General features: G+C 36.0%; 1 protein-coding gene across 4 annotated transcripts in view; it reads right to left on the reverse strand.

Moving 5' to 3' along the window:
- The window catches only part of TASP1 (taspase 1), an 84,182-nt gene that overhangs the window by 58,508 nt on the left and 2,378 nt on the right, over positions 1 to 23,296 (reverse strand). For 3 of the 4 annotated variants that reach the window (XR_014317183.1, XM_082756859.1, XM_082756860.1), the window contains exons 2-7: positions 22,196 to 22,413; positions 20,558 to 20,625; positions 18,878 to 18,946; positions 10,618 to 10,738; positions 9,006 to 9,090; positions 2,803 to 2,882 (exon numbers count right to left, since the gene is read on the reverse strand). Coding sequence is in view for 3 of the 4 variants with exons in the window: in XM_082756859.1 (XP_082612985.1) it covers positions 2,803 to 2,882; positions 9,006 to 9,090; positions 10,618 to 10,738; positions 18,878 to 18,946; positions 20,558 to 20,625; positions 22,196 to 22,334 (562 nt within the window). In the remaining variant the exon portion in view is untranslated. The remainder of the gene's footprint in view (positions 1 to 2,802; positions 2,883 to 9,005; positions 9,091 to 10,617; positions 10,739 to 18,877; positions 18,947 to 20,557; positions 20,626 to 22,195; positions 22,414 to 23,296) is intronic. The other variant, XM_082756861.1, reaches the window with a different exon arrangement.

The following is a 23,296-nucleotide window of genomic DNA, read 5'->3' on the forward strand; positions in this document are numbered from 1 at the left end:
ATCATTTCAAGTTAATTTACCCCCTTACTCTCCACAAAAACTCTACATAGCAAGCATAATCAAAACCTCTCCCACTTTTTGAAACTCCTTGCATTATGTAGTCCAAAAGCTCACTTCAAATGAGATCCTTTGTGGTTACTTGGAAGCAGCTTTCTCTTTCATTGCAATTTCTGAAGTCACTAATAACACTGGAAAAAAACAAACAATTTTGGCTTTCTTGCATGTTACCCATGAGACAGTTTCCAATTGCCTTCAGTTACAACAATTGCATGTAACACTCAAGGTGTTAGAGGTTACCTTCCAGCTTCGCTAACCAGAAGCCGACAACTTAAGAGAGTAACTTTTCTAAGGACTGTTAAGGAAATCAACATATTATTTTCTGGAAGTGATTTTTCATATATTTATTTAGTTTTGCCCTTTTTATTTTTTAAAGAAAAATCAAATGTACAAGCTAGTGTAATCACTTCACAATAAAGTGTACTCCAATTCTCGGGAAAATGACAATGTTTAAGTTGCTCAGGCAGGTTTTTTTTTTTTTTTTCCTTTCTTATATATCCATTTTAGTTATTTAAATAGTGGACACGTTCATCTCATCTTTTTTTGAGAGGGAATCTGAAGCTCAAGGCTATAATCGTCAAACACCTCCATTCTGTAAATTGGGTTGGCTATGGACTATAATTTAAGCTATGGAAAAGCAACAGAATTAGAGAACATCTGTGAAGACTTTGGTCTAAATTAATTGCTCATTATTACAAAGTATCTCTGCCACTGTTTTTTTTCCAGCATACCCTTCAAGGTACCCTAAACTGAAGTCATTCGAGCAAAACCTTTGCACAGCCAGGAGTTGCACTCGCTGATCCTTGCGGGTCTTTTCCGGTGCCGGATATCCTATGATTCTCTGATAGTCTGCACGCAAGTCCTAACAGTCACAGCCTGCTTCACAGCATCAGCTCGTTCCTGCATCAGGTCCATCCTGTGCAGTGACTCAAGCATATAATCATATATATGGGTACTTCACTGCACGCAAACCTGGGTGGAAGTGGGGTGTACGTCTGCGGGTGGGAGGGGGAGGTGGTTGACTACTTCAATACCAATATTTGATACCAATACTTTATTCATTGACATTGCAACAGGAAACGACATTTCCACATTGACTTTGCAATGGGATTAACTTCACAATCCTGCTAATTGTTTTAATGGAAATTGTTTTGCCAAATAGCTATATTCTAAGTGTGCTGAAGAGACAAAAAGAAATCACTAATGTTTTGGAGCTAGTTTGTGGAAAATACATCAACTGAGATTATTCATCTGGTACGTCTCCAGTGTAACTTCAGTCTGTGTTATGTAAACCAAAGGAGCAGTGGTCATCCTCATTTTTAAGCCTTCATATACAAATTTGCTCTGACCATTTTAGCAAATAAAATAACATTTGGAAATTAACGTTAGATACTGATCATCTCTGTCACAACAGAAAGGCAGTGGTACTAGAAACAGGGTAAACGTTTGTGCATTCAAACAGACCTAGCCAAGAAACTCTCCTTCTGGAGGATCTCTTACACATACACAGCAAATACGTCTGAAAAAAAATCCTTTAAGAGTTTTTCCCCTTTTCTAAATTCACAGAAATAAAGCTGTTTTGCTTAACTGAGCCCAAAAGTTGTTCTGCAAATACTGTTCTGGACAGCAGATAGATAGAGTAAGTTTAAGTTATGTGAGAATAGAAATCAAAATTTTTTGTTCAAAATGAAATGCATCATGAATGTGTATGAAAATTGGTATGATTGAGTGTAACAGTACTACTGCTTCAGGCGTTACATTTGAGTGCTGAGTATTAGCAACTCTGAACGGCAACTTCTGGATGTTTATCTATGTTTAGAAGTACATCCAATAAAAGCCTTAATAGCAGCCCTGGTTTTCAATTTCTGATTTCAGGACTACTCATATTCCATGCAGTAATCTTTTAAACTGTAATAAAATAAAATAAAATAAAGTATAATTGTCTGTCTTCTTGGTAATGAACTCTGACTTTTTTCCTGCATGGGAAAAATAGGAAGTATTAGGCATGTTCTCGCCACAATAGCAAGCTACAAACTAATGGTAAGGGCACTTGCCAAAAGGTTGGGGACTGAGAAAGAAAAGGAAGGGGAACTACATCCTTCTTTCCATGGGTACATGCACAAATTTTTAGCCTAGTTTGTACATGGCGTATCAATATACCCCAAGCACTTTGTTTATTTTAAGAAAAAAGAAGGCTTTTATAAGAAACCTGGCAACTCTTAGCATACAGTATATTTTGAGTCATGCTGGATTGGATCATTCCACCATATTAGATGAAGAAAAGACTAGCTAAGTTTAAAAAAATAAATAATAATAATGGCCTGTTTATACCACACAATCCTGGACAAAGAATCAGAGCTGGATGTAATTACAGAATCTGAGCCTATTTAGATACATGCATAGTTGGTGCTTTTTGGATCCAAGATGGATTACAACTTGAGCTGTTTGAGTCTATATTTTGGCTAAAAAGTAATAATTAAAAAAAAGTCCTTTGCTATATTTAATCCTAGAATCACAAATTCATTTGAATTACACGTTGCTACAATGCAGCTGAAGTAACAGTTCTTACTTTTTGCTATTTAGATACTTAATATAAAATGATTAAATTTTACCATCCTTATACACCATAATACCGTAAGCTAGTTGAATGTTAAGAACAGCGACATGATGTATACCTCAACGTATGAGGCACTATTTTAAATTATTCTGTCCTGTTCTTCCTACTCATACCACCAGTTTACTCACTTGTAGCCATGATACCTGGAGGACATGCTGGTATCCCGTGATCAACTGCCCATCTGAAAGCTCCTTCACCAACTAAAAAGCTAGGAGACACAGAAGAGGGAGTTTAAACAAAACCATATAACAAATCCCCCTTTTCTTGCAATTATTTTTGCTATTTGGTTTGGTCATTTAAAAATTGTAAGCTGTCTGCATTTCACAGAAGAGTCAGCTATAAGCAGTTGGCAACCTTAGGTAGTTTCATTAAAAGACTATGCAGCTCTGACATTAAGTTTACTATTGAATAAAAAAAAGTGCTATTAAATTTTAAATGAATTACCAAATAGCACCAGCTCTTAATTGCAGTTAAAACAGCACAACGCTGTCCATAGGCTTGCTCTCTATAACAGCTAAATCAGATCCTGAAGACTAACAACATGGGATGAATGACAAAAGAATGGCACGACATTTCCAGTGAAGTTAGTCAGTGCTACTGGAATATCAAGAATTACTTTGGGATGCACGATACAAGCTAAAAATAAGTTTTATTTAGAAAGACAAAGGTCTATCTCATGGTGTTTTATCAAGCATTTGCAAATGAGACAAGTCCATTAAGTATTTAATACAATCATGGGGCAAAAAACAATTGGGAAGATTTTTTGTAGTCAGCACTGAACATTTTAAAGCAGTGAGGCAGCACTTACTGCAATGATAATGAAAGATGGCAAGAGTTATACACAGACATGTACCTTTTAGGAAAACAAAACAAAAAAAAAGTCATCTCAATTATCTATACCACTTCCCCTTAGATAAATTAATCTGATTCCCTGAAAAAGGGAATGTGGTAGTTGAAGATTACACATTTTCAGAAAGCCATTGAAAAACAGCAACAGCAGCAACATAGGAAAGGACACCTGTTTCCAGTCACTGCTTCCTATTTCCCTTTTGAAATTAGAATACCACAACTGCCTAATGGGCACGAGAAGCAAAGACTAAGGACTTAAGAGTAATTTCAAAAAGCTTTATTGAAATATCAGAATTATGAATATGAGGTTAAAAAAGTTATTTTAGCTACTCAAAAGTCCCCCTGGCCACATAATACTATTAATTCCTGAGAACATTATTGAAAAAGAAAATTTATTGGCATTACTACTGCTGCAAATTTTCTTGATAGTATTATATCTGACACCTGCAGCTTTCGGGATGCAGTATTTTGCAGTGGTACTTTCCATCTTCTCTATGACACAACCATTACAAGTTCAGTCTTTCCTTACCTAAGTGTCAAAAAAAAAAGTTTCTCTAGATAAGAATTTGAATTGTTAAACATGTATTTCTTACCATTGTTAGTGTAGCTCCAGATAAATATTTTTTCATGTTGCAAGATACTGTAGAGTAAGTTACCGGGTACTTTGGGAGAACTCAAGTGTCTCCTTTTAGGTAAGCTAGTGATCAAGAAACGACCTGGCACTCATATTAACGTAAGAGAGAAATGCAAACTGTAGCCAAACTGAAGTAGTATCCTCCACTGACTAAAGGAAGCTTTCTTTCAACTATACATTGTCAGGAAGTGAGTAATCGCTTCCTGTTGAATAAAATAGAGGAAGGGTAGTTGCAAAAAGTACCAAGATCAGATATTAGGAGTCATACAGATGATAACCTGAATAGCACAGATCAGTCAGGAATGCTACATTTTCCTGACATCTCACAATTGCTTGCTTGTTTTATACTTAAAGACACAAAAACAGTCACTAGTATTTACAAAGCAAGAAAAAAAAAAAGCCCCCAAGAATGTTCAAGAAGTACTAAGTTGTTCAAAACTTAAGTAATGTGACTTTTATTTTGCTCCCGCTTGTGTCCTTAATTCCTGGAGTCATCTCCCTGGTTACAAGGTGGACACAGGCAAACCATTTTCCTGTTCTGGTCCCAAAGAATAGTTAGTGGTTTTGTTTGTTTGTTTGTTTTAATTTTTCACTTCAGATGTCCTGAAAGGACAACGTAATCACAGAGGAGTTGCAGTCATCAGTTTGCCAAAAAATCAAGATCTCAGTGTTTTGTTATCCATACCACCTGTACTCCCTCCTCTAAACTGATACCGAGATAGCTAGTTAGCAAATCCTACAGACATACAGCATGAACTCAGTTCTGCAGGTAGCCAAATAATTGTAAATCTAAACAAGACTAAATAGTCTTCACACCACCCCAAAAAGCAAGTTTCTGTGATCTGGTTCAGCTCACAGGGAGGTGGGAAGGTGGGAACCAGGAGGCACTTAGCAAACTACTTCGGGTGCCATAAGACACATCCATATACCTATGTAGAAGAGCTGCAGCAGGCAAGCATGAACAGGGCTATAGCTTAAGCTGGCATAAAAGCAAAACGAACCCTAGACAGCTCCCACCAAGCACGATTAACTGAGGAAGAGAGAAAATAGGGAACAAAGCCAGTGGGCTACAGAAAGCAGCCGAACCTCTGCTGAGTCTCAAAAGCCTTTAGGCTAGTTTAAAATACATTTTTTTTTCCCAAAAGGGAAAACAAACAAACAAAAAAGGCTGAATGAGAGTTTGTGCTGCTCTGCTACCCTGAAAGCTGGTTCTACACAAACAAGATAAAAAGATCTTTCTTGCAAATGTATCAAATGAAGAGTGCTCTGCAGCTGGTACAGGCTCCAAACACACAGAAGATGAACAAGTCCTCCCAGCACCAAGTCCATGTTTAGAGGTGCTTTCCAATTCCAGGGAAACTACAACACAGTAAGTGAAAATGCAGGCAAAGGACCCTTAAAATGGTCCTCTTAGGCAAATTTTCACAAGAACATGGTTCTCCTGGCGCTGGTTGCTCCAAACAGGACCATTTAACATGGGCTGTATGGAGACAGGCTACATGGAGATGAACAGAAGTGCCAGAAGAGGGTTAGGTTCATGACAGATGGTCAAGGTGATCCTGAATGTAACAAATTTTGTAATGCTTATTTTAAAATGCAGCAATCACTCTGAAATCACTCTTGCATTGAAGAAATTATTGAGATGACATCAAGAACAGAGATAAAAGGTGGTGAGTCGTCGATCTATGCACATTCTTGACTATGCACTGCCCTGCAAGTTACCCAACATACATATCCTGTCTATAGCACCGTGCATCCCAGGAGTGAAAACTGCAAAATCCTGCATGTCCAGAGGGGGGAGAGGGGGGAAGTCCTTCTTCCCATATGGATTATTATTAATACTGAAAAATGGATGGAAATATGAACTTCGAAGTCAATAATACAAAAGAATTGTTAAAAAAAAAAAGGAGACATTTAGGTCTATTTGTACCATCTTACAATCCTTACATATCTAAAGGAAATAGTAAAAGATGTAAATAAGCTTTTTTCTCTTAGGAAGATCAGGTATCCCTCATTTCAGCATATGAAATAGAAAAAAAAAAAAAAAAAAACTTAAAAGCTATTAGTACAAAATGTCTAATCCATTATTCTGGGACCAAAGACGACTCTCAGTGATCCACCCAATGTGCAATTGTACAACTATAATTGTTCTTTCTTTTGTAAAGTTATACAATTAGGAACGTCTTATAGGATAATATGTAACATTGAAGAGTTCGGTATTTTCTATCATTGCATCAGAGATAGAGAACATTCTGCCAACAACAAGCTGAATAAACTATGAGAGAAGGTGTAAGGACCTTAGAACAGCTTTAACAAATACACTCATCCATGCAGGGATTCTCTACTAGAAACTTTTTAAATTTGAATTTGGATAGTGGGATTCTGTGTTTTGAACTCAACAACAAGATATTGTTCAAGAATGACCAGACCTCAGAGCAATTCCCAGCAAACTGCATACATGTACCAGTCAGGACACTTGATCACTCCTCCCCAGTAAACTTACCATCTCCAAATAAAGAAATTCACACTCATTAGAATTTCTTCTACAGCAAATTAGAAATGTGCCATTTTGAAATGTCACTGTACAAATGGGTGCAGAACAGTGGTAAACAGGCCAAACTGACTGCCTCCATATGTTCTCTTACAGACAAGCCTCTCCCTCCATAATGCCACTTCTACTGATCTCACAGTTCCTGAATTTCTCTCACATGGTCCTGTGCCAAACATCCTGGCCAGAAAACAAGAAGCTAGCTTAGCTCATGCTATAGAAGCTGTCTCTGCCACCAGGTTTCTTTAACAAGATAGGCTCTTAGGCTATGCATTATCTGAGATTCTCCAACACACTATTTGCCCACAAGAAACAAGATGAAACTTGTGTATCTTCACAAATAAAAATCTGTTACTGAAAGCCTAAGACTTGGGAAGAACGCCAAAAATACAGCTGTTCTCTTGCTACTTGACAACATATTTTCCCAGCTTGTGCTGGAATATGTTTCACTCCTGGAACAAGAACGTGTTACGCCAAACCCTGCCAGAAAGGCAAGGCATGAAATTGTCAACAGTCATCACCTACCACGATCATTAGCTCCACTCCAAACTCAGGACACCCTGCACATACAGGAGCATCTACCAAAGCAAGCTACTGTGTTCCACTACTACGGATTGTTCCCAAGGTGACTAGGTTTTTTTCTAATAAAATCCATACTCAAAATTCAGCAAGGGGAAGGAAAAATCGAAATATGTATAGGTAAATAAAATCCAAAGCATTTGCACAATAAGCTGAATGTGTTGGCTCTGAAAACAGTTCACTTCTCACCTTGACAATTTCAGCTCCCTTGTCTTTTACATTGTTTGTTAGTCAAGACCTTGCACAGTGTTGGAAAATTTTAGTCTTGTCTTTTGAGGACAAGCAGATACAGCTTCTTTTCCATTCAGTTATTTTTAAAATTATAGCGACATAAACTAGGTCATGAAGTTACAGAAAACATGCTGAAATAGGATACAGACTATGCCAGGTACTCTTCCTTGCCACAATTAGAGAAAATACTGTGGTGGTAGAGACAAAACTAAATCACAAGTGCTTGCTCCTGTAGGAGACTACAAAACTCCCCTGTCCTGAAAATAAACAAATAAATAAACAAAACCAACAACCACCCCATTTGACACCCCCTTTTAATATATTTTATCTAAATGCTGGCCTTCTCCTGAAATCTCAAGAAATAAGCTACTTGCAGCAACTGAAATTGAAGTTAGTATTCCTTAGTTAACTCCTCCAAAAAAAGAAGTTCTCACTAACTACAATCATTCTTTCTTTTTTTCTTTTTAGTAAAGAAAACAATTTTAAATGCAACATCTGCTTGTTGATGGGCTGGTTTTGGAATGCCTGTTTCCAATCTGTGACCTACCTTTGCAGCATTACAGAACACTGAAATAGTAGTTTTCCTCACTGTTTAAACTGGAATGGTGTACTATCAGATAGAGACTGTCTATTTGGATAGTTTTAGAGGAAGAATAACACAGTAAGGAAAGTAAAATCTGTAAATCTGAATACAGGAGTTTCAAACAACGTAAGTGCTGATTTAATACATCTGCCAATATTGCAGTCAGTGAGCAAATGGTAGCAATTTTTTTGCAGTGAGTATGATAACCGAGGTAACCACTTTGAGTTCAAGCTCCTTGTCAATTTAAACTGCTGATGAAAATAAGATGCTTTTAAAATCAATCAATTCCAAAACAATTCTTGGATTCTTTCCAGTAATATTCAAAGTTGTCATGTGCTTAATAGTTTCCTCTTTCATACAGGTATTATACCGGTATCAATAAAGCATGTTTTCATTGTTGCTGTAAATACTATTAAAACCATATTTAAAACAACTTCCAAGTAAACACTGGAAATTTTCATGTTTTAGCTACAAAATAAAGCCACAGTCAATGAAGCAGGATTCTTGTACATACTTTTTAAAAGCTATGTGTTCTTGCTTGTTTTTTACGGTAAACAGAGGTAAAGGTAGTAGAATTTCACTTTAATTTTGATGCATTCACAGATTTTTCAAAATTATATAGTAAAAACCATAAGAATTCATTATGACATAAATTTGGAAATAATAACACAGACAGAAATTATCACAACCTGACATCCCCATCTATCCACAATACTTCTACACGCAGCTGCATCGAGTGCACAAGATGTTTCAAGATCAGAGAACAAAACTTAGCTTCTTTTTAAAAGCACACTATAGCTGGTATGTAAAGCAGGATCAGCCTTCTTTGGATAAAATATAGCCTTCAAATATCACATGCAGTAGAGACATAAGACGAAAATAAAGACAAGCAGAACAAAACAATTACCAAGGTGGAATTCTGCCAGCAGAGAGTTTTCCCTTCTGCCCTTCACACAACAACCTATTTGCAACTGAAACCGGATTCTTGATCCCTGAAAAGAAAAATTAGAAAAAAAAAAAAAAAAAAAAAAAAAAAAGGAACAGAACATTAAAATATTTTTCCACATTGCATTTTCATGTTCATTTTGGCAATGGAAGTCAGCTTCCTTTAATTTCCAAGGCTTTGGCAATTCAATAAGAGATACCTCAGGGTGCTATGTTTTGATTTAATAACACTTTTTATCAGTTTTTCCTTCACATATCCTATCAGTGATGGCAAGGCCTCTTAATTAACACTTGCTTTTGTTTTGTTTTTTAAAGAAAGAAGCATACTGAAATATTAGGAGTGACTGCCTACCACAGAAGTCTCAAAATTAACTCAGTGGTATTCTACAGGCCAAAGACATTTTATGAGTATTAATTTTTCAAGACGGAAAAAGCTTTTATTTGGATCTACCTGGCCAGAACAGGGATTATAGGATTCAGGTTTAGCTTTTTCTCACTCCCTCGTTTTCTCCTTTGCCATGGTTTGAAGGGTATTTTTTGTAACAAGCAAGCCCTGAAACACTTCATTTCACTATTTATTTTAGATTTATATCTACATGAGGAAGTTATTACCACAGTTCAGAACTATTCTAGGATAAAGAACAAAGCTTGAAACATTGTCAGAAAAGCTATTTAATAGTAACAGTTAAGGCTGTTGAACATACTTAGGGCAAGAGCTCAGCAATCCCTATTTGGGACTGTATATTTGTTTCGTAATGAAAGGTAAAGCTAGGCAAAAAGGAGAAGAAAAACACATTATTTCTCAGATTAAATAAATCCTGTATGCATATTCATCAAACCTCGCAATAGTTTCACAAAACAAATAATAAAAATGTAACTATTCATGTGAGAAAATTTATAATGAAAAAAAAATCCATATTAAACAGAAATTTTATGTCACAGGCAAACAGCTTGACAGATGATTAGCTAAACCCGTTCTCAAGAATAAACAATAAGCTCCAGTTTTGAGCTGAGCAATCTATGTAGCTTCCTGACACTGTAAAGGAAATCTCAGTTCCTTGGTATCCTAATTTGACCAGTTTAACTAACAGACTAACTATCAACTATCAGGTAACCTTATGACTGAATTATGTAACAGTAAGTTCCCCAAAGTGGCAGATAACAAAAACAAATATAAAGTGAGTGGAATTTAAATGCTAGTATTCTTTTTTTTTTTTTTTTTTAAATATGTAGATAGAAAGATGGATAATTGCAATTTCATATGAAGTTATCATATCATAAAGGTTCATTCTCCAAAGCCATTTGAGCAAATTTAACTGCATTGGTGAATACTTTCTCATGTGATCATTCTGCATCAAAGGATTATCAGTGAACTAACAAGACAACACACTGCAACAACACAAAGCAGCATTTCAGGGTGCGGGAATGCCTCCTTCTCCCCTTAAAGGGAAAGAATTTATTAAACAGGGAAGTATTTTATAATGCCACCCCCCTCCAGAAACATAACAAAAAAGAACAAGATTGATCTTTGCACATAGATCAGTAGTTAGCTTTACAATACATAAGTAACATACCACTCAGTGCTCCAACAGCTCCAAAATTTAATGATTTTCCATCCATTATACTGGCATCACATTCTATCTCACCCAGAAGGTTTAGGTTAGACCCCATTCCTGCATTTGTAAAAGGAGAATCCTAAAAATAAGAATAAAACACGGTAAGGCCACATCCATAACAGACTACATCAAGACCTTTGCATAACGAATGTGGTGACACCGGTCTTTATACAGCACAATTTCTTATTGCAGTATTTCAATCTACCACAACAACCAAAAAGAGCAATTTGCACTGGTCACTTCAAATTACTACCGTAGATACCTTACACCCTCTTCGGTGTGATACATCTCAAGTGTAATAATGTGCTATTAGAAGTAATAACCACACGACAAATTTAGATAATCATTTATATGCAAGCAAAAGCTTTACAAGATGAGTCAAAATCTCTTCCACAGAGACCACAGCCTACTTCGGAAACCCTCAAGTATGGCGGAGCAGCTAAACAGAACCGTATGTTTCCTTAAGATGATAAGACTGTGACTTCAGCCTTGCACACAGAAATGAGGAATCAGCACCAATAAAAAGAATTCACTTTGCAAAATTCCTCTTTGAACACTAGCACAAGGACAGTCATTACCCATTAAAAACTAACGCATCTTTTATTAGAGTTTTCTGTAGTTTTTGCAAACTCAAGTTTGTCAAACAAGAAGTTCAAACAAGAAGCATCACATGCTAGATGTAAAAGTACGAATTGTTGCCTACACGTTCCCTCGGAGCATCACCATGATTCTAAAATCACAAAGCTTTAAAGTGGCATAGTCCAGAAGTCTCACCATTAGGTCAACATAACCCCCACTTTTCATACACAGGCACAAAACTGAGTACAAAATGAAGAAAGAAAACAGGCCAGAACATTCAAACAGTAACATTTTAGAGATGCTGCACGCTTTTAGAGTTTTTATCTGTTTTTATTACAATAGCATAACAACCTCACGTAAGAAATAAAACGGTTGTCTAGACCATATGTAAATATATCATAGAAATTAGATGGCCGTAACGTTACAAATACACATAATATATGCAGAATCAGGAAACACATCTATTGGAAACAAAGTTCTGTCTGAAATGTTAAGAGAATTGGCTCTATTTTGCACACGCTAGTTTGCAATGAATGCAAGGAAACTAAAGAAAGAGGGAGAACAGAAATGAAAAAAACCTTTGCAGCCAGTCAGTACTCTTTTGTTAACTTTCAGATGAACAGTAATGAGTAAATACAAAACCTGTTTTGCAAGGTACTGATTCTAATTTACAGAGATAAGGTATTTAGCACACTAGGGCTGGAAACAGTTATCAAAATGCAGTCTTGCTGGAGCTTTATGCTTAAAGGTAACAGTGGAGAATCATTAATACATGATCAACGTATAATCAGTAAACAGACAGCAATCTCTCCGTTGTGTTAATTCTACACCACTCATCTTTATTTTCTGGTTTTCTTCCGCATCCAAGAAGTAGCACAAATTTTTATCCTATCCCACTTTATCTCATGCCATAACAAATCTTCAAACTCATTGTGTCCGTTCATTGTGTTGTTCATTTTGACAGATATGCATCACAGAAAAGAGGTAAAGTGGATGAGAAGTTGAGACACTTGCAGCTCAGCGCACAGTGAATAACTTTCCCTAGAAAGGGGGAAAGGTGGAAGGCTACCAAGATGATGGCCTTGTAAAGGGGGAAGATTGCCGAGAAGGAGCGGGCTTAGCCAACTGTATTGCTCGCCAGACTGCAACTCTGAAGAAAATTAAGCCAGTGAAGTTTTAGAACAAAAGGAGCACAGAAGTGACAGAAGGAATCTGAATGCAAATGGCAAAAAATTCCTGGAGGACAAAGGAAAAACAGGAATGCATTAGGATGAACCGTGCTTACTCCTAGAGCTCTCCAAGTTCCTTGTTCTCGGGTAATCGGAGCACGGAGATCTGCAAGTCTGAGACTAATTTCTAAGGCTCTGTTCCAAAAACATTTGCTCAGTACATTATACTCAAAAACATTAGCAAAGAGCAAGAATTTTGTGTTCTATAGATCTGTCACAGCCACAAAGCAAAGACAGCTGTTACCTTAAAAGTGGATGTCAGGGCCACATAAAAGGAGCAGGGAGGACCTATCAGAACAGAAATCCTGGTTACTCTGTCTAGAATCCTTCTGCCTGCAAGATACAAAAAGATACAAAGCTCCCTACTATCTGATACATGTAACAACTAAGAGAGTTTAAGGAAAACAGTAATAATAATACAAAAAAAAAAAAAAAAAAAGGGCTACATAGTAGCACTAGTTCAGTTTATTTCTAAAAATCAAGTAGTGCTTTGGAATAACACCTTCACTGGCACAACATGGAGGATGCACCAAGAGATGACTTATGAGAGGATCTCAAGACAAAGCAAATGCTGCCTGTTTTTCCCCTCTGAATACCACAAAATATTTATGTGAATGTCACCCTACTTACCACATACTATGTATCTAAACCAACAAAACAGAAGGTGCCTCTTTGATGGCACAACTCTTCCATTTCAGAACTAAGGAGTCTTACCAGTACGCTCACTCACAACCTGAGCAACTTCTCCAGTAAAAAAAGAAATGAAGAGCAAATTCCAAGGGCCTGCTCAGAATTTCTGTGCAGCTTTACAATGAGACTGCACTCAGTTAAGATGCAGTCTCAGAATTGCCACGAGAAAGGTGGTCTCTCTAGCTTCACAAACCTAAAAGCTGATCTGATAACAGCTTTAGACAGCGCAGGAACTGGGTGTGAACAGCACAGAATCTCTGACACCTACCAGAGTATCTTTGAAATTAGATGAGATGAGATATAAAGCCTTTGAAATGAGGCAGGGAAAAACCTTCATAACAAATGGAAACAGATATTCACACCTACATCTATGAATAGACAAGGACATGAAATACCACACGTTAATACACCTCTTTTTGGAACACATGAATCTCTGCAAAGTTTGACCAAAAGATTTCAAGACTCTGATAAACAAATTTTGGAATACAATCTAGGAAAATTAAGAAGTGCTTTAAAATGAAAATGCACAGCCTTTGAGGAATGTGGAAACATTATTAAAACAAGTGTGCATGCTTTCAAAAGGCAAAAAATAAACCAAGCTTCTGCAGAACTGCAAGAAGTGATTCCCCAAGCTGTACCCAACTGGGGGAGGGAGGGAAAGAAGGAAAAGAAAGTTGTACCAGTAGGCATATTCAGGTATTTACTTGTATTTAAAGAACACACGCAGAGATAAGCCTTTATATCTCTAAGCTGTCAGAAAAAGATCAGATAAGCAAGCAAAACAGCATGAGCTTTGCAAGCTAACAGCAAGCCCTACCCGCTACACAAAAGTAAACACAAGAGAAGACAAACAAGTGTCTATTCAAAGCATTTTAATAAAACAAAAGCTTTCGAATTTGTGAAAAACACTAGACTACAGCAATTACACCATCACTGAAGTATCTCTAACTTAAAACTTGAAACTGTAGTAAAGAGATAATACAAAGCTTTAAGATGTGGAACAAGAATTTAATTTTCCAAAGTTAGCCCATCTTGTAAAAACTCTTAAGCTACCAAGGGTATCATTTTCATTTGTAGACTCCTTTTTATTTCAAGATGTATTTGAAAATGTTCTGGCAGCTATCACAGGCATGCTGAAGTTTCTAGCTGTGGTCAAAGTTGGAATGCTTGAAGATGTTACTCAACTCTAATAGTCCAGAATTACATCTAGGCAAATAGTTAAAATGTTCTATTTTGACATGTATTAAAGAGCATTACATTCATCTTTGCTACAGTTTAGGCCAAGGTTTATTTGCAACTTTGAAAAGGATTTCAAAGTCTACAGCCATTTCTTTCTACACACTGCAATTTTAAAATTCATTTTTCTGTGGGAATTCAGTGACAAGAAGTCAGTCTTCAAGGATGACCTAGGTCCCTTTCAACTAAATCAGCTAAGATGTTTTTAAAGAACACTTTTGTCACAGATTACTGTTAGTCACTCTGCTGCAAAACATCACAGCAATGCTTTTAACTAGAATTAACAACTTCCAGTTCATTATCCATTTAATGTTCATCTATGGCGACTGCCTTACCCCAACAGTGCTGCTGGCATCGTCCTTTCAGCTTTAAAAATATATCCTTGGGACTACGATTCTATATTCCAAAATCTTATTTATTATAAAATTAATAAATCATGTTTAAAAACCAACCACAATTCAACAAGAAGTAAACTACTTCAATGCAAAATTTTGCTTTGTGTTCCTTTGAATTGAGGCTAAAAAAACAAGCAAAGTAAATACAGGAATTTTAGTAGCAAGGAGATCAAAAGCAAAATGTGACATCCACTTCCCATCAATCACATTAATTTCCAATTTAAATGATGTTCATAAATAATATTCCACAGAAGTCAGATTAAAGAAACACGCAATGTAAACATAATATTAACAAACTGAGATTACACTTAGAGAAATTTTAATATCTTTATCATCCTCTTACAAACTTACACCCTCGTCTCTGATATTTGAGTAGTAGACCCTCTGAAGTGCTCTATACTCTAAGCTTGAAATTGCACACCACTTCTCCAGCCAGCCATAAATTCAATCAGCATGCGGTTTTGTTGAAAACTGAAAGTTTCATAAGGAAAAAAAAAAACCTGCCCAAATCCCTTTGTTTTTCAAGGCAAGTTCAGACTTCATATGGTGGCTGATAGCAAGATTGCAAAAATAAACGATTCTGGGCTCATGTCTTTGTAGAAGAATACAGTGTAAATGGTAAGTTTTATGAAGCACCTTGTCCATATCCATTTTATTACCAAAAGCTGAAAATGTAACCTGTTCATTTGTTTCTCTGCAATGACAGAGTTCACAAACTGGAAAACGTTAACTGCCTTTAATCAACTTACAAAATACAGCTGATGCTTATGAAGACCAGTGCAGTTATTTCAACAGTATTCTGGGTCAGGTGTTGTTGTTTTGTAAAAGTAATCTACCTTTCCTCAAAAAACTATTAGCATTATATGTTAATCTATCCACTATTTCATTTGAGATTCAAAGTCCAACAAAAAAAGGCTGTTCATTCTCCATTTGGAGCCTGCAAAAATAAAACAAAAAACAGACAGCATACCACAAGCAAACTGTCAGCTTGCTCATAAAAGATCAAGAGCAAGTCTTGCGCCTCAACAAGTCTTTGAAGTGATGCCTCTTGGATTAGCTGAAATTCTGTGTAATAGGAGTTGTGTAATTGAGCGGAACTGAGGGGAAAAAAAATTAATCTTTTGTGACACTTCCATGAAAAGATTTGTGTGTCTTGCAAAGACTACAGATTTTTGGAATACAGCATTAGAAACTCTACAGAACTGTAAAAGAGATTAAATATTTCAGATAAACTCACTGTAATGTGTTCTACAGCAACCAAAATGTAAAGAAGTTTGAAACAGTATTCCACAATGGAATCTGTTATCATGTAATACAAAATATTGTTGTTCATTACCTTAATCTATATTGCAGTGGCAGATGCAAACAAACAAAACAGTTTTTATACAGATTTTTACTATGTACTTCCCAATTTGAAATGCTAAAGTACTTGATGAAAACGTCAATATTTTTTCTGCATAAACAAGAGTAGTGATATCTCACAAGAGAGACAGTCAACATACAAACCTACAGTTTTACCTATAAAGTCTCATAATGAAAGAGAACATTTTCTCTGTTTGCTTTGTTGGTTTGCCACATGCAGTTTCTGTTTTCCAGACAGAAATAGGAAAAGAACTGGAAGTAAAACAGAAGACTCAGCTAGAGAAAAGATGGACATCCCTAGAGGTGGTGTTCGCCATGAGGTATGAGTGGACACAAACCTTTCAACATTTTCAAAGCAGACCATCTAACACTTTGGAATTTCTCATACCAGTTCCAAAAAATTGCCACTGCAAAACACACCATTTTATGTTCTGAGTATACCTTTGATTCTTCCTCAATGTAAATGCATAGCTGTAAAGTTTAATTTAAAAGAAGCCCAAATCCCAAACCCAATATTCTTTATCACAGTAAAAAAAAAAAGAGAATGATGCACAATTAAGTTATATAGATCACTTAATGAGTAAATGAAAGCCAATAATTACATTGAGAACAGTGGAAGAATAGCCTGAAAAAAAATAATAATTAATCTTAAAAACATGAATAAATAAATAAATAAACAGGTTTTGTACAACAGTACACATAAAAATACTACCTAATACAATTACAAAAACAGAAAGTAGAATGATGGTAGGCATCACCAGAGCAGTAGCAGGACAGAAAAGAAGAAAAAGATTGCTGATCAGATTAATTCCCTAAATATGTTTTAATTTCATCTTAAAGCCGTGACATCTGTAAGATGTCACTTCAGAATATTTAAATCTATTACAGCAAAAGATTTTCTTAGGGATATCAAAAACAGAAAATAATTACCCCGGGCACAGCTGCAAGGAGATACATAGCTTTTAAGTTGAGCTTCTTAAAATATGTTTTCTTCTACTTAGTTAAGGAACACAATACAAATCACAACACAAAATATGAAATTTTTCTTCCAATAAGGAGGGAACTGGATCACAAAACAATCTTGTAGAAAAACAGCAGATTCAGTTAGCTTATAGATGTGCATCATAAATAATTCCTCTACAGAGAATTTATCTTTTATTCTCACCTAGATCTATTTTAATGTGTAAGATAGCACATGAAAGCCTATTTGAACAGTTCGGTGGAGACCTGGAGTACTCTTCAAAGTCAAAAAGTTCACCAAGTTAAAAGTATGACTGAAGCCTTGGCACCTAGTCAGCATGCCTAATGCATATGGAGGTACATACTGCCTGCCTTACGCTAGCCCTACCACATATGTTAATTAATACTTCCTAAACATGTGTGTGAGCAAATCCACTGCTACTCCTCTCAAACATGACAATACATTCCCAAACCAGGACGTTATTTTTACAGCAGAACACTTACATCACCTTCCTTTTTTTTACTACTAAAGTTGGAGAGGATGAAACAATTACTGCCATGAGGGTAAGTGAACCTGGGACAATCATTAATATTAAACTTCCTCATTTATAACCCAGAAATTCTTTTAGCTTTACTCTCCTTTTCCTTTTTCAACAGGGACCTTTCACTAAAGTCAGATGCTGTAAAATCCCACCATTCCAAAAAGAGACTCTTCCAAATGCCTTACAAACAGCTGCTCATCTCCTTATAATTATTGATTCTTTGTATCTTAAATAAAAAATCCATTTTGAATAAAAGCATTACTTGTCCTACCCTTCTATATACAGCTGGTCATAAAAATCAGGAAAAAAAAGATAATTTTACAAAAAGCTGCATTTCACCAAATAGACTGCTTCTATTCTCCTATCCTATTGGACAGAGATCATAGAGGAAAAAAAGTGAAAATATAAGGAAAAAAGCCTTCATGAATTACATTAATTCAAGTGCATAGCTCAAGTATGATGTGGAACAAATGAGAACTTAAAATTCCTACTTCATTTTCTAATAGTCGTTTAATTGGACAGAGACTAGCAACCTTAAATTTATACAATCACTTCTGCAATATTATCCTGAAGGAGTGAAAAAGATATGAATAACACAATCCAGGAAGCACATCAGAGACAGTTACATCAATATAATTGCTACCTGAGAGCATTAATACAGTTATTAAGGATTAACTACATCTAAATTCTTTGGACTATAATTTGAAGAAACTAAACATAACTGAGATACTAATGCAAAAAAAAAAAAAAAAAAAGAGAGAGAACTTATTCAAGGACATCTGGTTAGCCAATGTTACCAGTAGCATGATTTTTCCCCACCTAAGAAGTAGAGCCAGTGCAGCCCACCTATAAGTCAGAACTCCCCTAAAAAGGGTTGGATAAATCTTTAATCATTTTTGTTTGTTTGTTTGTTTGTTTAAGTTTTATTGTTAAAGACTATCTGATAAAACATACCTGAGATAACAACCAATTTGAACCAAGTACAGAACTTTTATTCACTTGACAGTTTTAGAAGTCTTTAAACACATTTATTCCAAAAAAGAACGAAAAGGCAAGATAAAATTAGTATAGCTTCCCTATCTGCACAGATAACTAAATTTAAGACACAAAAAGGGAAATCTCAGTAGATTCAAGGGGGGGTACCTTCCCCCCTTGAATTAGTACCTTCCTACAGAAAAACGTGACAATGTGCCTGAGATATATTTTAGTTGTCAAAAATTCTTACCTCTAATTCTATAAGTGCTGCAGTCACTGCATCTGTTGCAAGAGCGCCAGCCTGTAGCTTTTCAATTGCCTGTAAAACAGAATTTTCAGTTGATGATTAGGAAATTCTAATATTTTATCACTAAGTGTCACATTTTCCTATTCCTGTACAAAAGAGAATCTTCACCAAATGACTTTAAGATGTAAGAAGACAGAAAAACAAGATACGCTGGAAATCACAGCCATGCACCGTGTGAGGGCAGATCTGATGGCTTTTTACTCCTCAGACATTCCACCACTGCATTTAGTAGCAGATTCCTGCAAGCTCAAATTTGTAGCAAAACAAATTCTCATACCTGACTTCCTCAAACACAATGTTTCAGTCAAGAAGTTTCTAATTTCTTTGCAAGATTTAACAACAATCCCTAGTACCATACATGGCAATGATCATGAAATTGAACATTATCAACAAATGAACTCATCTAAAAGACAACTCATACAAACAAATCATATATGATAAAGTTATCTTCAGATTTTATATGCATGCACACGCACAAGGAGAGTTCTAGAGCCTAACACTAACACATCTCATCCTATTCCCTCAGGTAACCTCCAGAAAACAGCTATGGCTATATCTTAAGCAGCAAGACAAACCCATGACTGTTTGCTCTTCATACAACTTATTTATGTTGGCTACCTAGCTTAAGGAAACAAACAGAGTCTCCAATTCGACAAATTCAACAGTAAACAACCTCTTTTCCACACATAATTAGCTAAGAAATTACTATCATCAGGGTTAATGTAAAACTTTAATGAAGCTGGTGTTAAGTATGGATGTTTTTTGAGGCTTCTCATTAAAAAATTAGATTTGTATTAGGACTGAGCAACAGAGCTGTAAAGATGAAGTGTTAATTAATTATTAGATTCCAGCTCTGGAACACTTCCAAAAAGCCTGCCAGGCTCCTCAGCTCCATCTCCGTGGAGAAAGCAAAAGGCATTATGAATTTTGGAGATCGGTATTCCAGCTTCTTATTTAACACTTCGTGTACGAGATTTGCCAGCTCCAAAGCCAAGTTTTCAAGGTAGATAAAAATAGTAAGTATATATTTTTATACATACTTCCATAGGAATGCGAATTGTGCCATTTCTTCCTTTCTAACTTTGGGAAAAGGATTTTTTTTTTTGGTTGGTTGGTTGGTTTTTTTTAGTTGTTGTTTCTACCTCTCCTCTTATTAAAAATTTAAGAGCTATCAAGAAGAAAGGAATTCTAGAAATCCCTATATTTATGGAGTAATCTGGATGCTTGGGCTTAAATAAACTCCAAAAAGAGTGGATATTAATGAAAGAAAGATCCAGGCACCATGTTCAGCTCAGGTAATCCCAGAACCACAGAAGCAGTGCAGAAACTGTAAGAATATCCTGTGAAGGCACTACTGCGAGCTTACCTGTTTGTTCTCTGTCATTCCTTTGATGTCTTTTATTTGCCACCACCAAAATACCAAACTTGCTGCAACTTGGGGCCAAGCACTGTAGTGACTCTGTACAGCCATCATGTTAACTGTTGCTGCTCCATTTTTTCCTCTAGCAACGCACACGTTCATGAGTAGCTAAACTACGACATGCCTATTTACAGCAAAGGGACAGTGTTCCCTGTATATTTCTTACACACCCAGTACAAGACTGTGGAGATGGTAAGACATACCTTCTGGCAGGCTCTTTTGCACACATGCTTATACTCTTTAGCTTTGGATTCAGAATGATAACCTGCACCTACAATTAGACAAAAGAAAAAGAGATTATACCACTTAGCAAACTACTGCCTATAGCTCAAAGCAAGAATTACGACACAGGCAAACAGAAGGTGTCTGGATTACATTAGCATTTCTTTTTTGTATCAGTGGTTGACAACTTTATGCCATCCAAATACACTTACAGAGTACAGAGCATACAGGTGTAAATCTCAGTGTCATATAATCTGTTCCTATAAACACTCCTGAAGCGACTCCAGTTTTGTTCATTCATGAAGGATTTCCAGCATTGCTATTTCACTTAACCTCCACCCGTGTGGGGGAAAAAAAAAAAAAGTCAAACTCCAATTTTCCTTTTCCTGCTGATTTGTAAGCTGGCCAATTACTATTTTGTTTATTTTCTCATATTTATGCTGCACTCTTAGAGCTCATTACTCCAGTTTTAGAACCAGAAGATGTCCCTGAAATAAGGATGGATCACTTTTTTGTCTTTTTCTCATTTTCAGTCTCTATGCCTATCCTGTTGCACCTACCCATTTTGACCTGGTTTTAGGCACTGTCCCCTATTTCCATACCTGGGAAATTTATCAGTGTCCACTATTTGATTCAATACAGTACCAGAAAAACAGCAGACAAGATTAGCACACTGACCTTTAGTTTCCTTTTTTTTTTTTTTTTTTTTTTTTTTAACTTGACAAACACGTTTATATTGATTTCAACTTCCCTTTCCTCACCTTTAGGAATGCCAGCCTTGATAAACTCTAATAAAATCAGTTGTAACACTTTTAGCAAAGAAAAAAAATGGAATTTTAAATAGTAAAATAACCCAGCAAAGAGTAAGGTATTGATCAATTCAATCTGCTCTTTAAATAAAATACCAGGGTCTTCCAATATCAACCGAGAATAAACACCATGGAGACTTTTTGGGTTTTGCCTGAAGGATTTCAGCAGCTAAAAACAAATGTATATCCAGATGTAAATGTTATGCATATTTTCAAGACTTACGGTATTTAAAAGGAACCTATTAAAAATTATTTATGAACAAGAGACACATAGTACATCATTTTTATATCACATCTGAGTAGAAGACCTCTTTGTTACATGTGGAAAGAATAAATAACAATTCACTTAAAAAAGAACACAATAAAAAAATAGACTTGGAGAAAACCTTCAAAGTATAAAAAGAGTCAAATACTGCAACACATTGCCTAAGGTTTCAGAAAGTCTTAACTAGACATGCTAAAGGACAAGCTAGACAAAAAATTGTCAGTAATGAAAGAGCTCTATTTGATCCTTCTGTAGGGTAAAGAAACAGACTGGAATAGACCTCTCTCACATTTTGCAGGGTTCCCTATTAGCAGATGTAACTGAAGAATTTGATGTTTTACAACTGTGAAATTTAAGGATTTTTTTGACAAAGAGCAAATGCAGATAATTATATATACAAATACGTATACACACACACACCCCATTCAGAACACCAAAAATTACATTTTTAGTACCAGCTCCCAACATTCTCCAGCCAATGCAACTTCCACATAAACTCTCCACTCACTCATTTCCATTCCAGCTGTTATGCTTCTGTGGCTTACCTGCATGAACAAGCACAAATCCCACTCGTTTCCCTCTTTGGGTTTGCTTTGTTTCGGGCTCTTTGACCACCACTTTTACAGCTGTAACCTGAGATGATTTGGAAGGTAACACTTCTATCGAACTTATCCCCTTCTCCATGATCGTACGTTAGGATCACCATCTTCTATTGGAAAAGAGCATGCTTCCATTCAAAAATAAATTCTGGAGAGGAATCATCCTAAAACCAAATCACATGCAAATGTTAGATATGGATTTCCAACAGACATATTTCATATATATCAACATCAGAAAGAATTTTTGGAAGACATGTTTGAAACAAGGCGAGAGCACCTCTTGAAAGAAGGGCTTCCAAGTTCTGCCTCTTTCCTAGCTAGCAGTATCAGCATGACTTAAGATAACCTACTCAGCTGGAAAAGTCCATGTTGCAAGTTGGAATCAGCCTTTAGGCTCCCCTTAAGAGACATGATCCTAATAACCTAGCCAGTTGTTCTAGGGAACTGCTGAACTAAGGCTTGCACACGACTGAGAAAGCTGCTTTCCATGGTCTTCTTTTATTCAACATTACACCATATTTCTCCACCCAGCATGCCTAGCTAGTTTTAAACACAATGATGCTTCACAGTTATAACCTTGGCCTTTTAAAAGTGACATCCTCTTCTCGTGTGAAAAGTCCTAAGCATCATTATAACAATGTTAGCAAAAGCTAAAAGATGGTATGTACTGATACGTGCATAACCTCCTATCCTGAAATCACGTGCTGGCAGCTGTCTGCATGATTTTGTGTTGATATTTTACATAGGTGATGTAGAAACCATACATTAACACAAATTCAAGCCTATCAGAAATTATTAACACATTCTCCACAGAATTGCAGCATCTGAATAAAAATAATGCCTTATCTTTCTCTTTCTTTTGAAAGAAAAAGCTGTTTAAGATCCTATAATGAACTCATTCCTAGTCTTCCATAGCCTTCTACGTCCTCCCCTTATTGTTCTCCATTAATTTACAGGGGAAAGAGAAAAAAGGAATATTTTTTTAATTGCAAAGTATTTCTAAAAATAATGCCAAATAAGCCCAAGACAGTAAAGGAAAGTTTGCCT

Source organism: Aythya marila (genome assembly GCF_965140915.1).
Source record: "Aythya marila genome assembly, chromosome: 3".
Taxonomy (NCBI): domain Eukaryota; kingdom Metazoa; phylum Chordata; class Aves; order Anseriformes; family Anatidae; genus Aythya; species Aythya marila.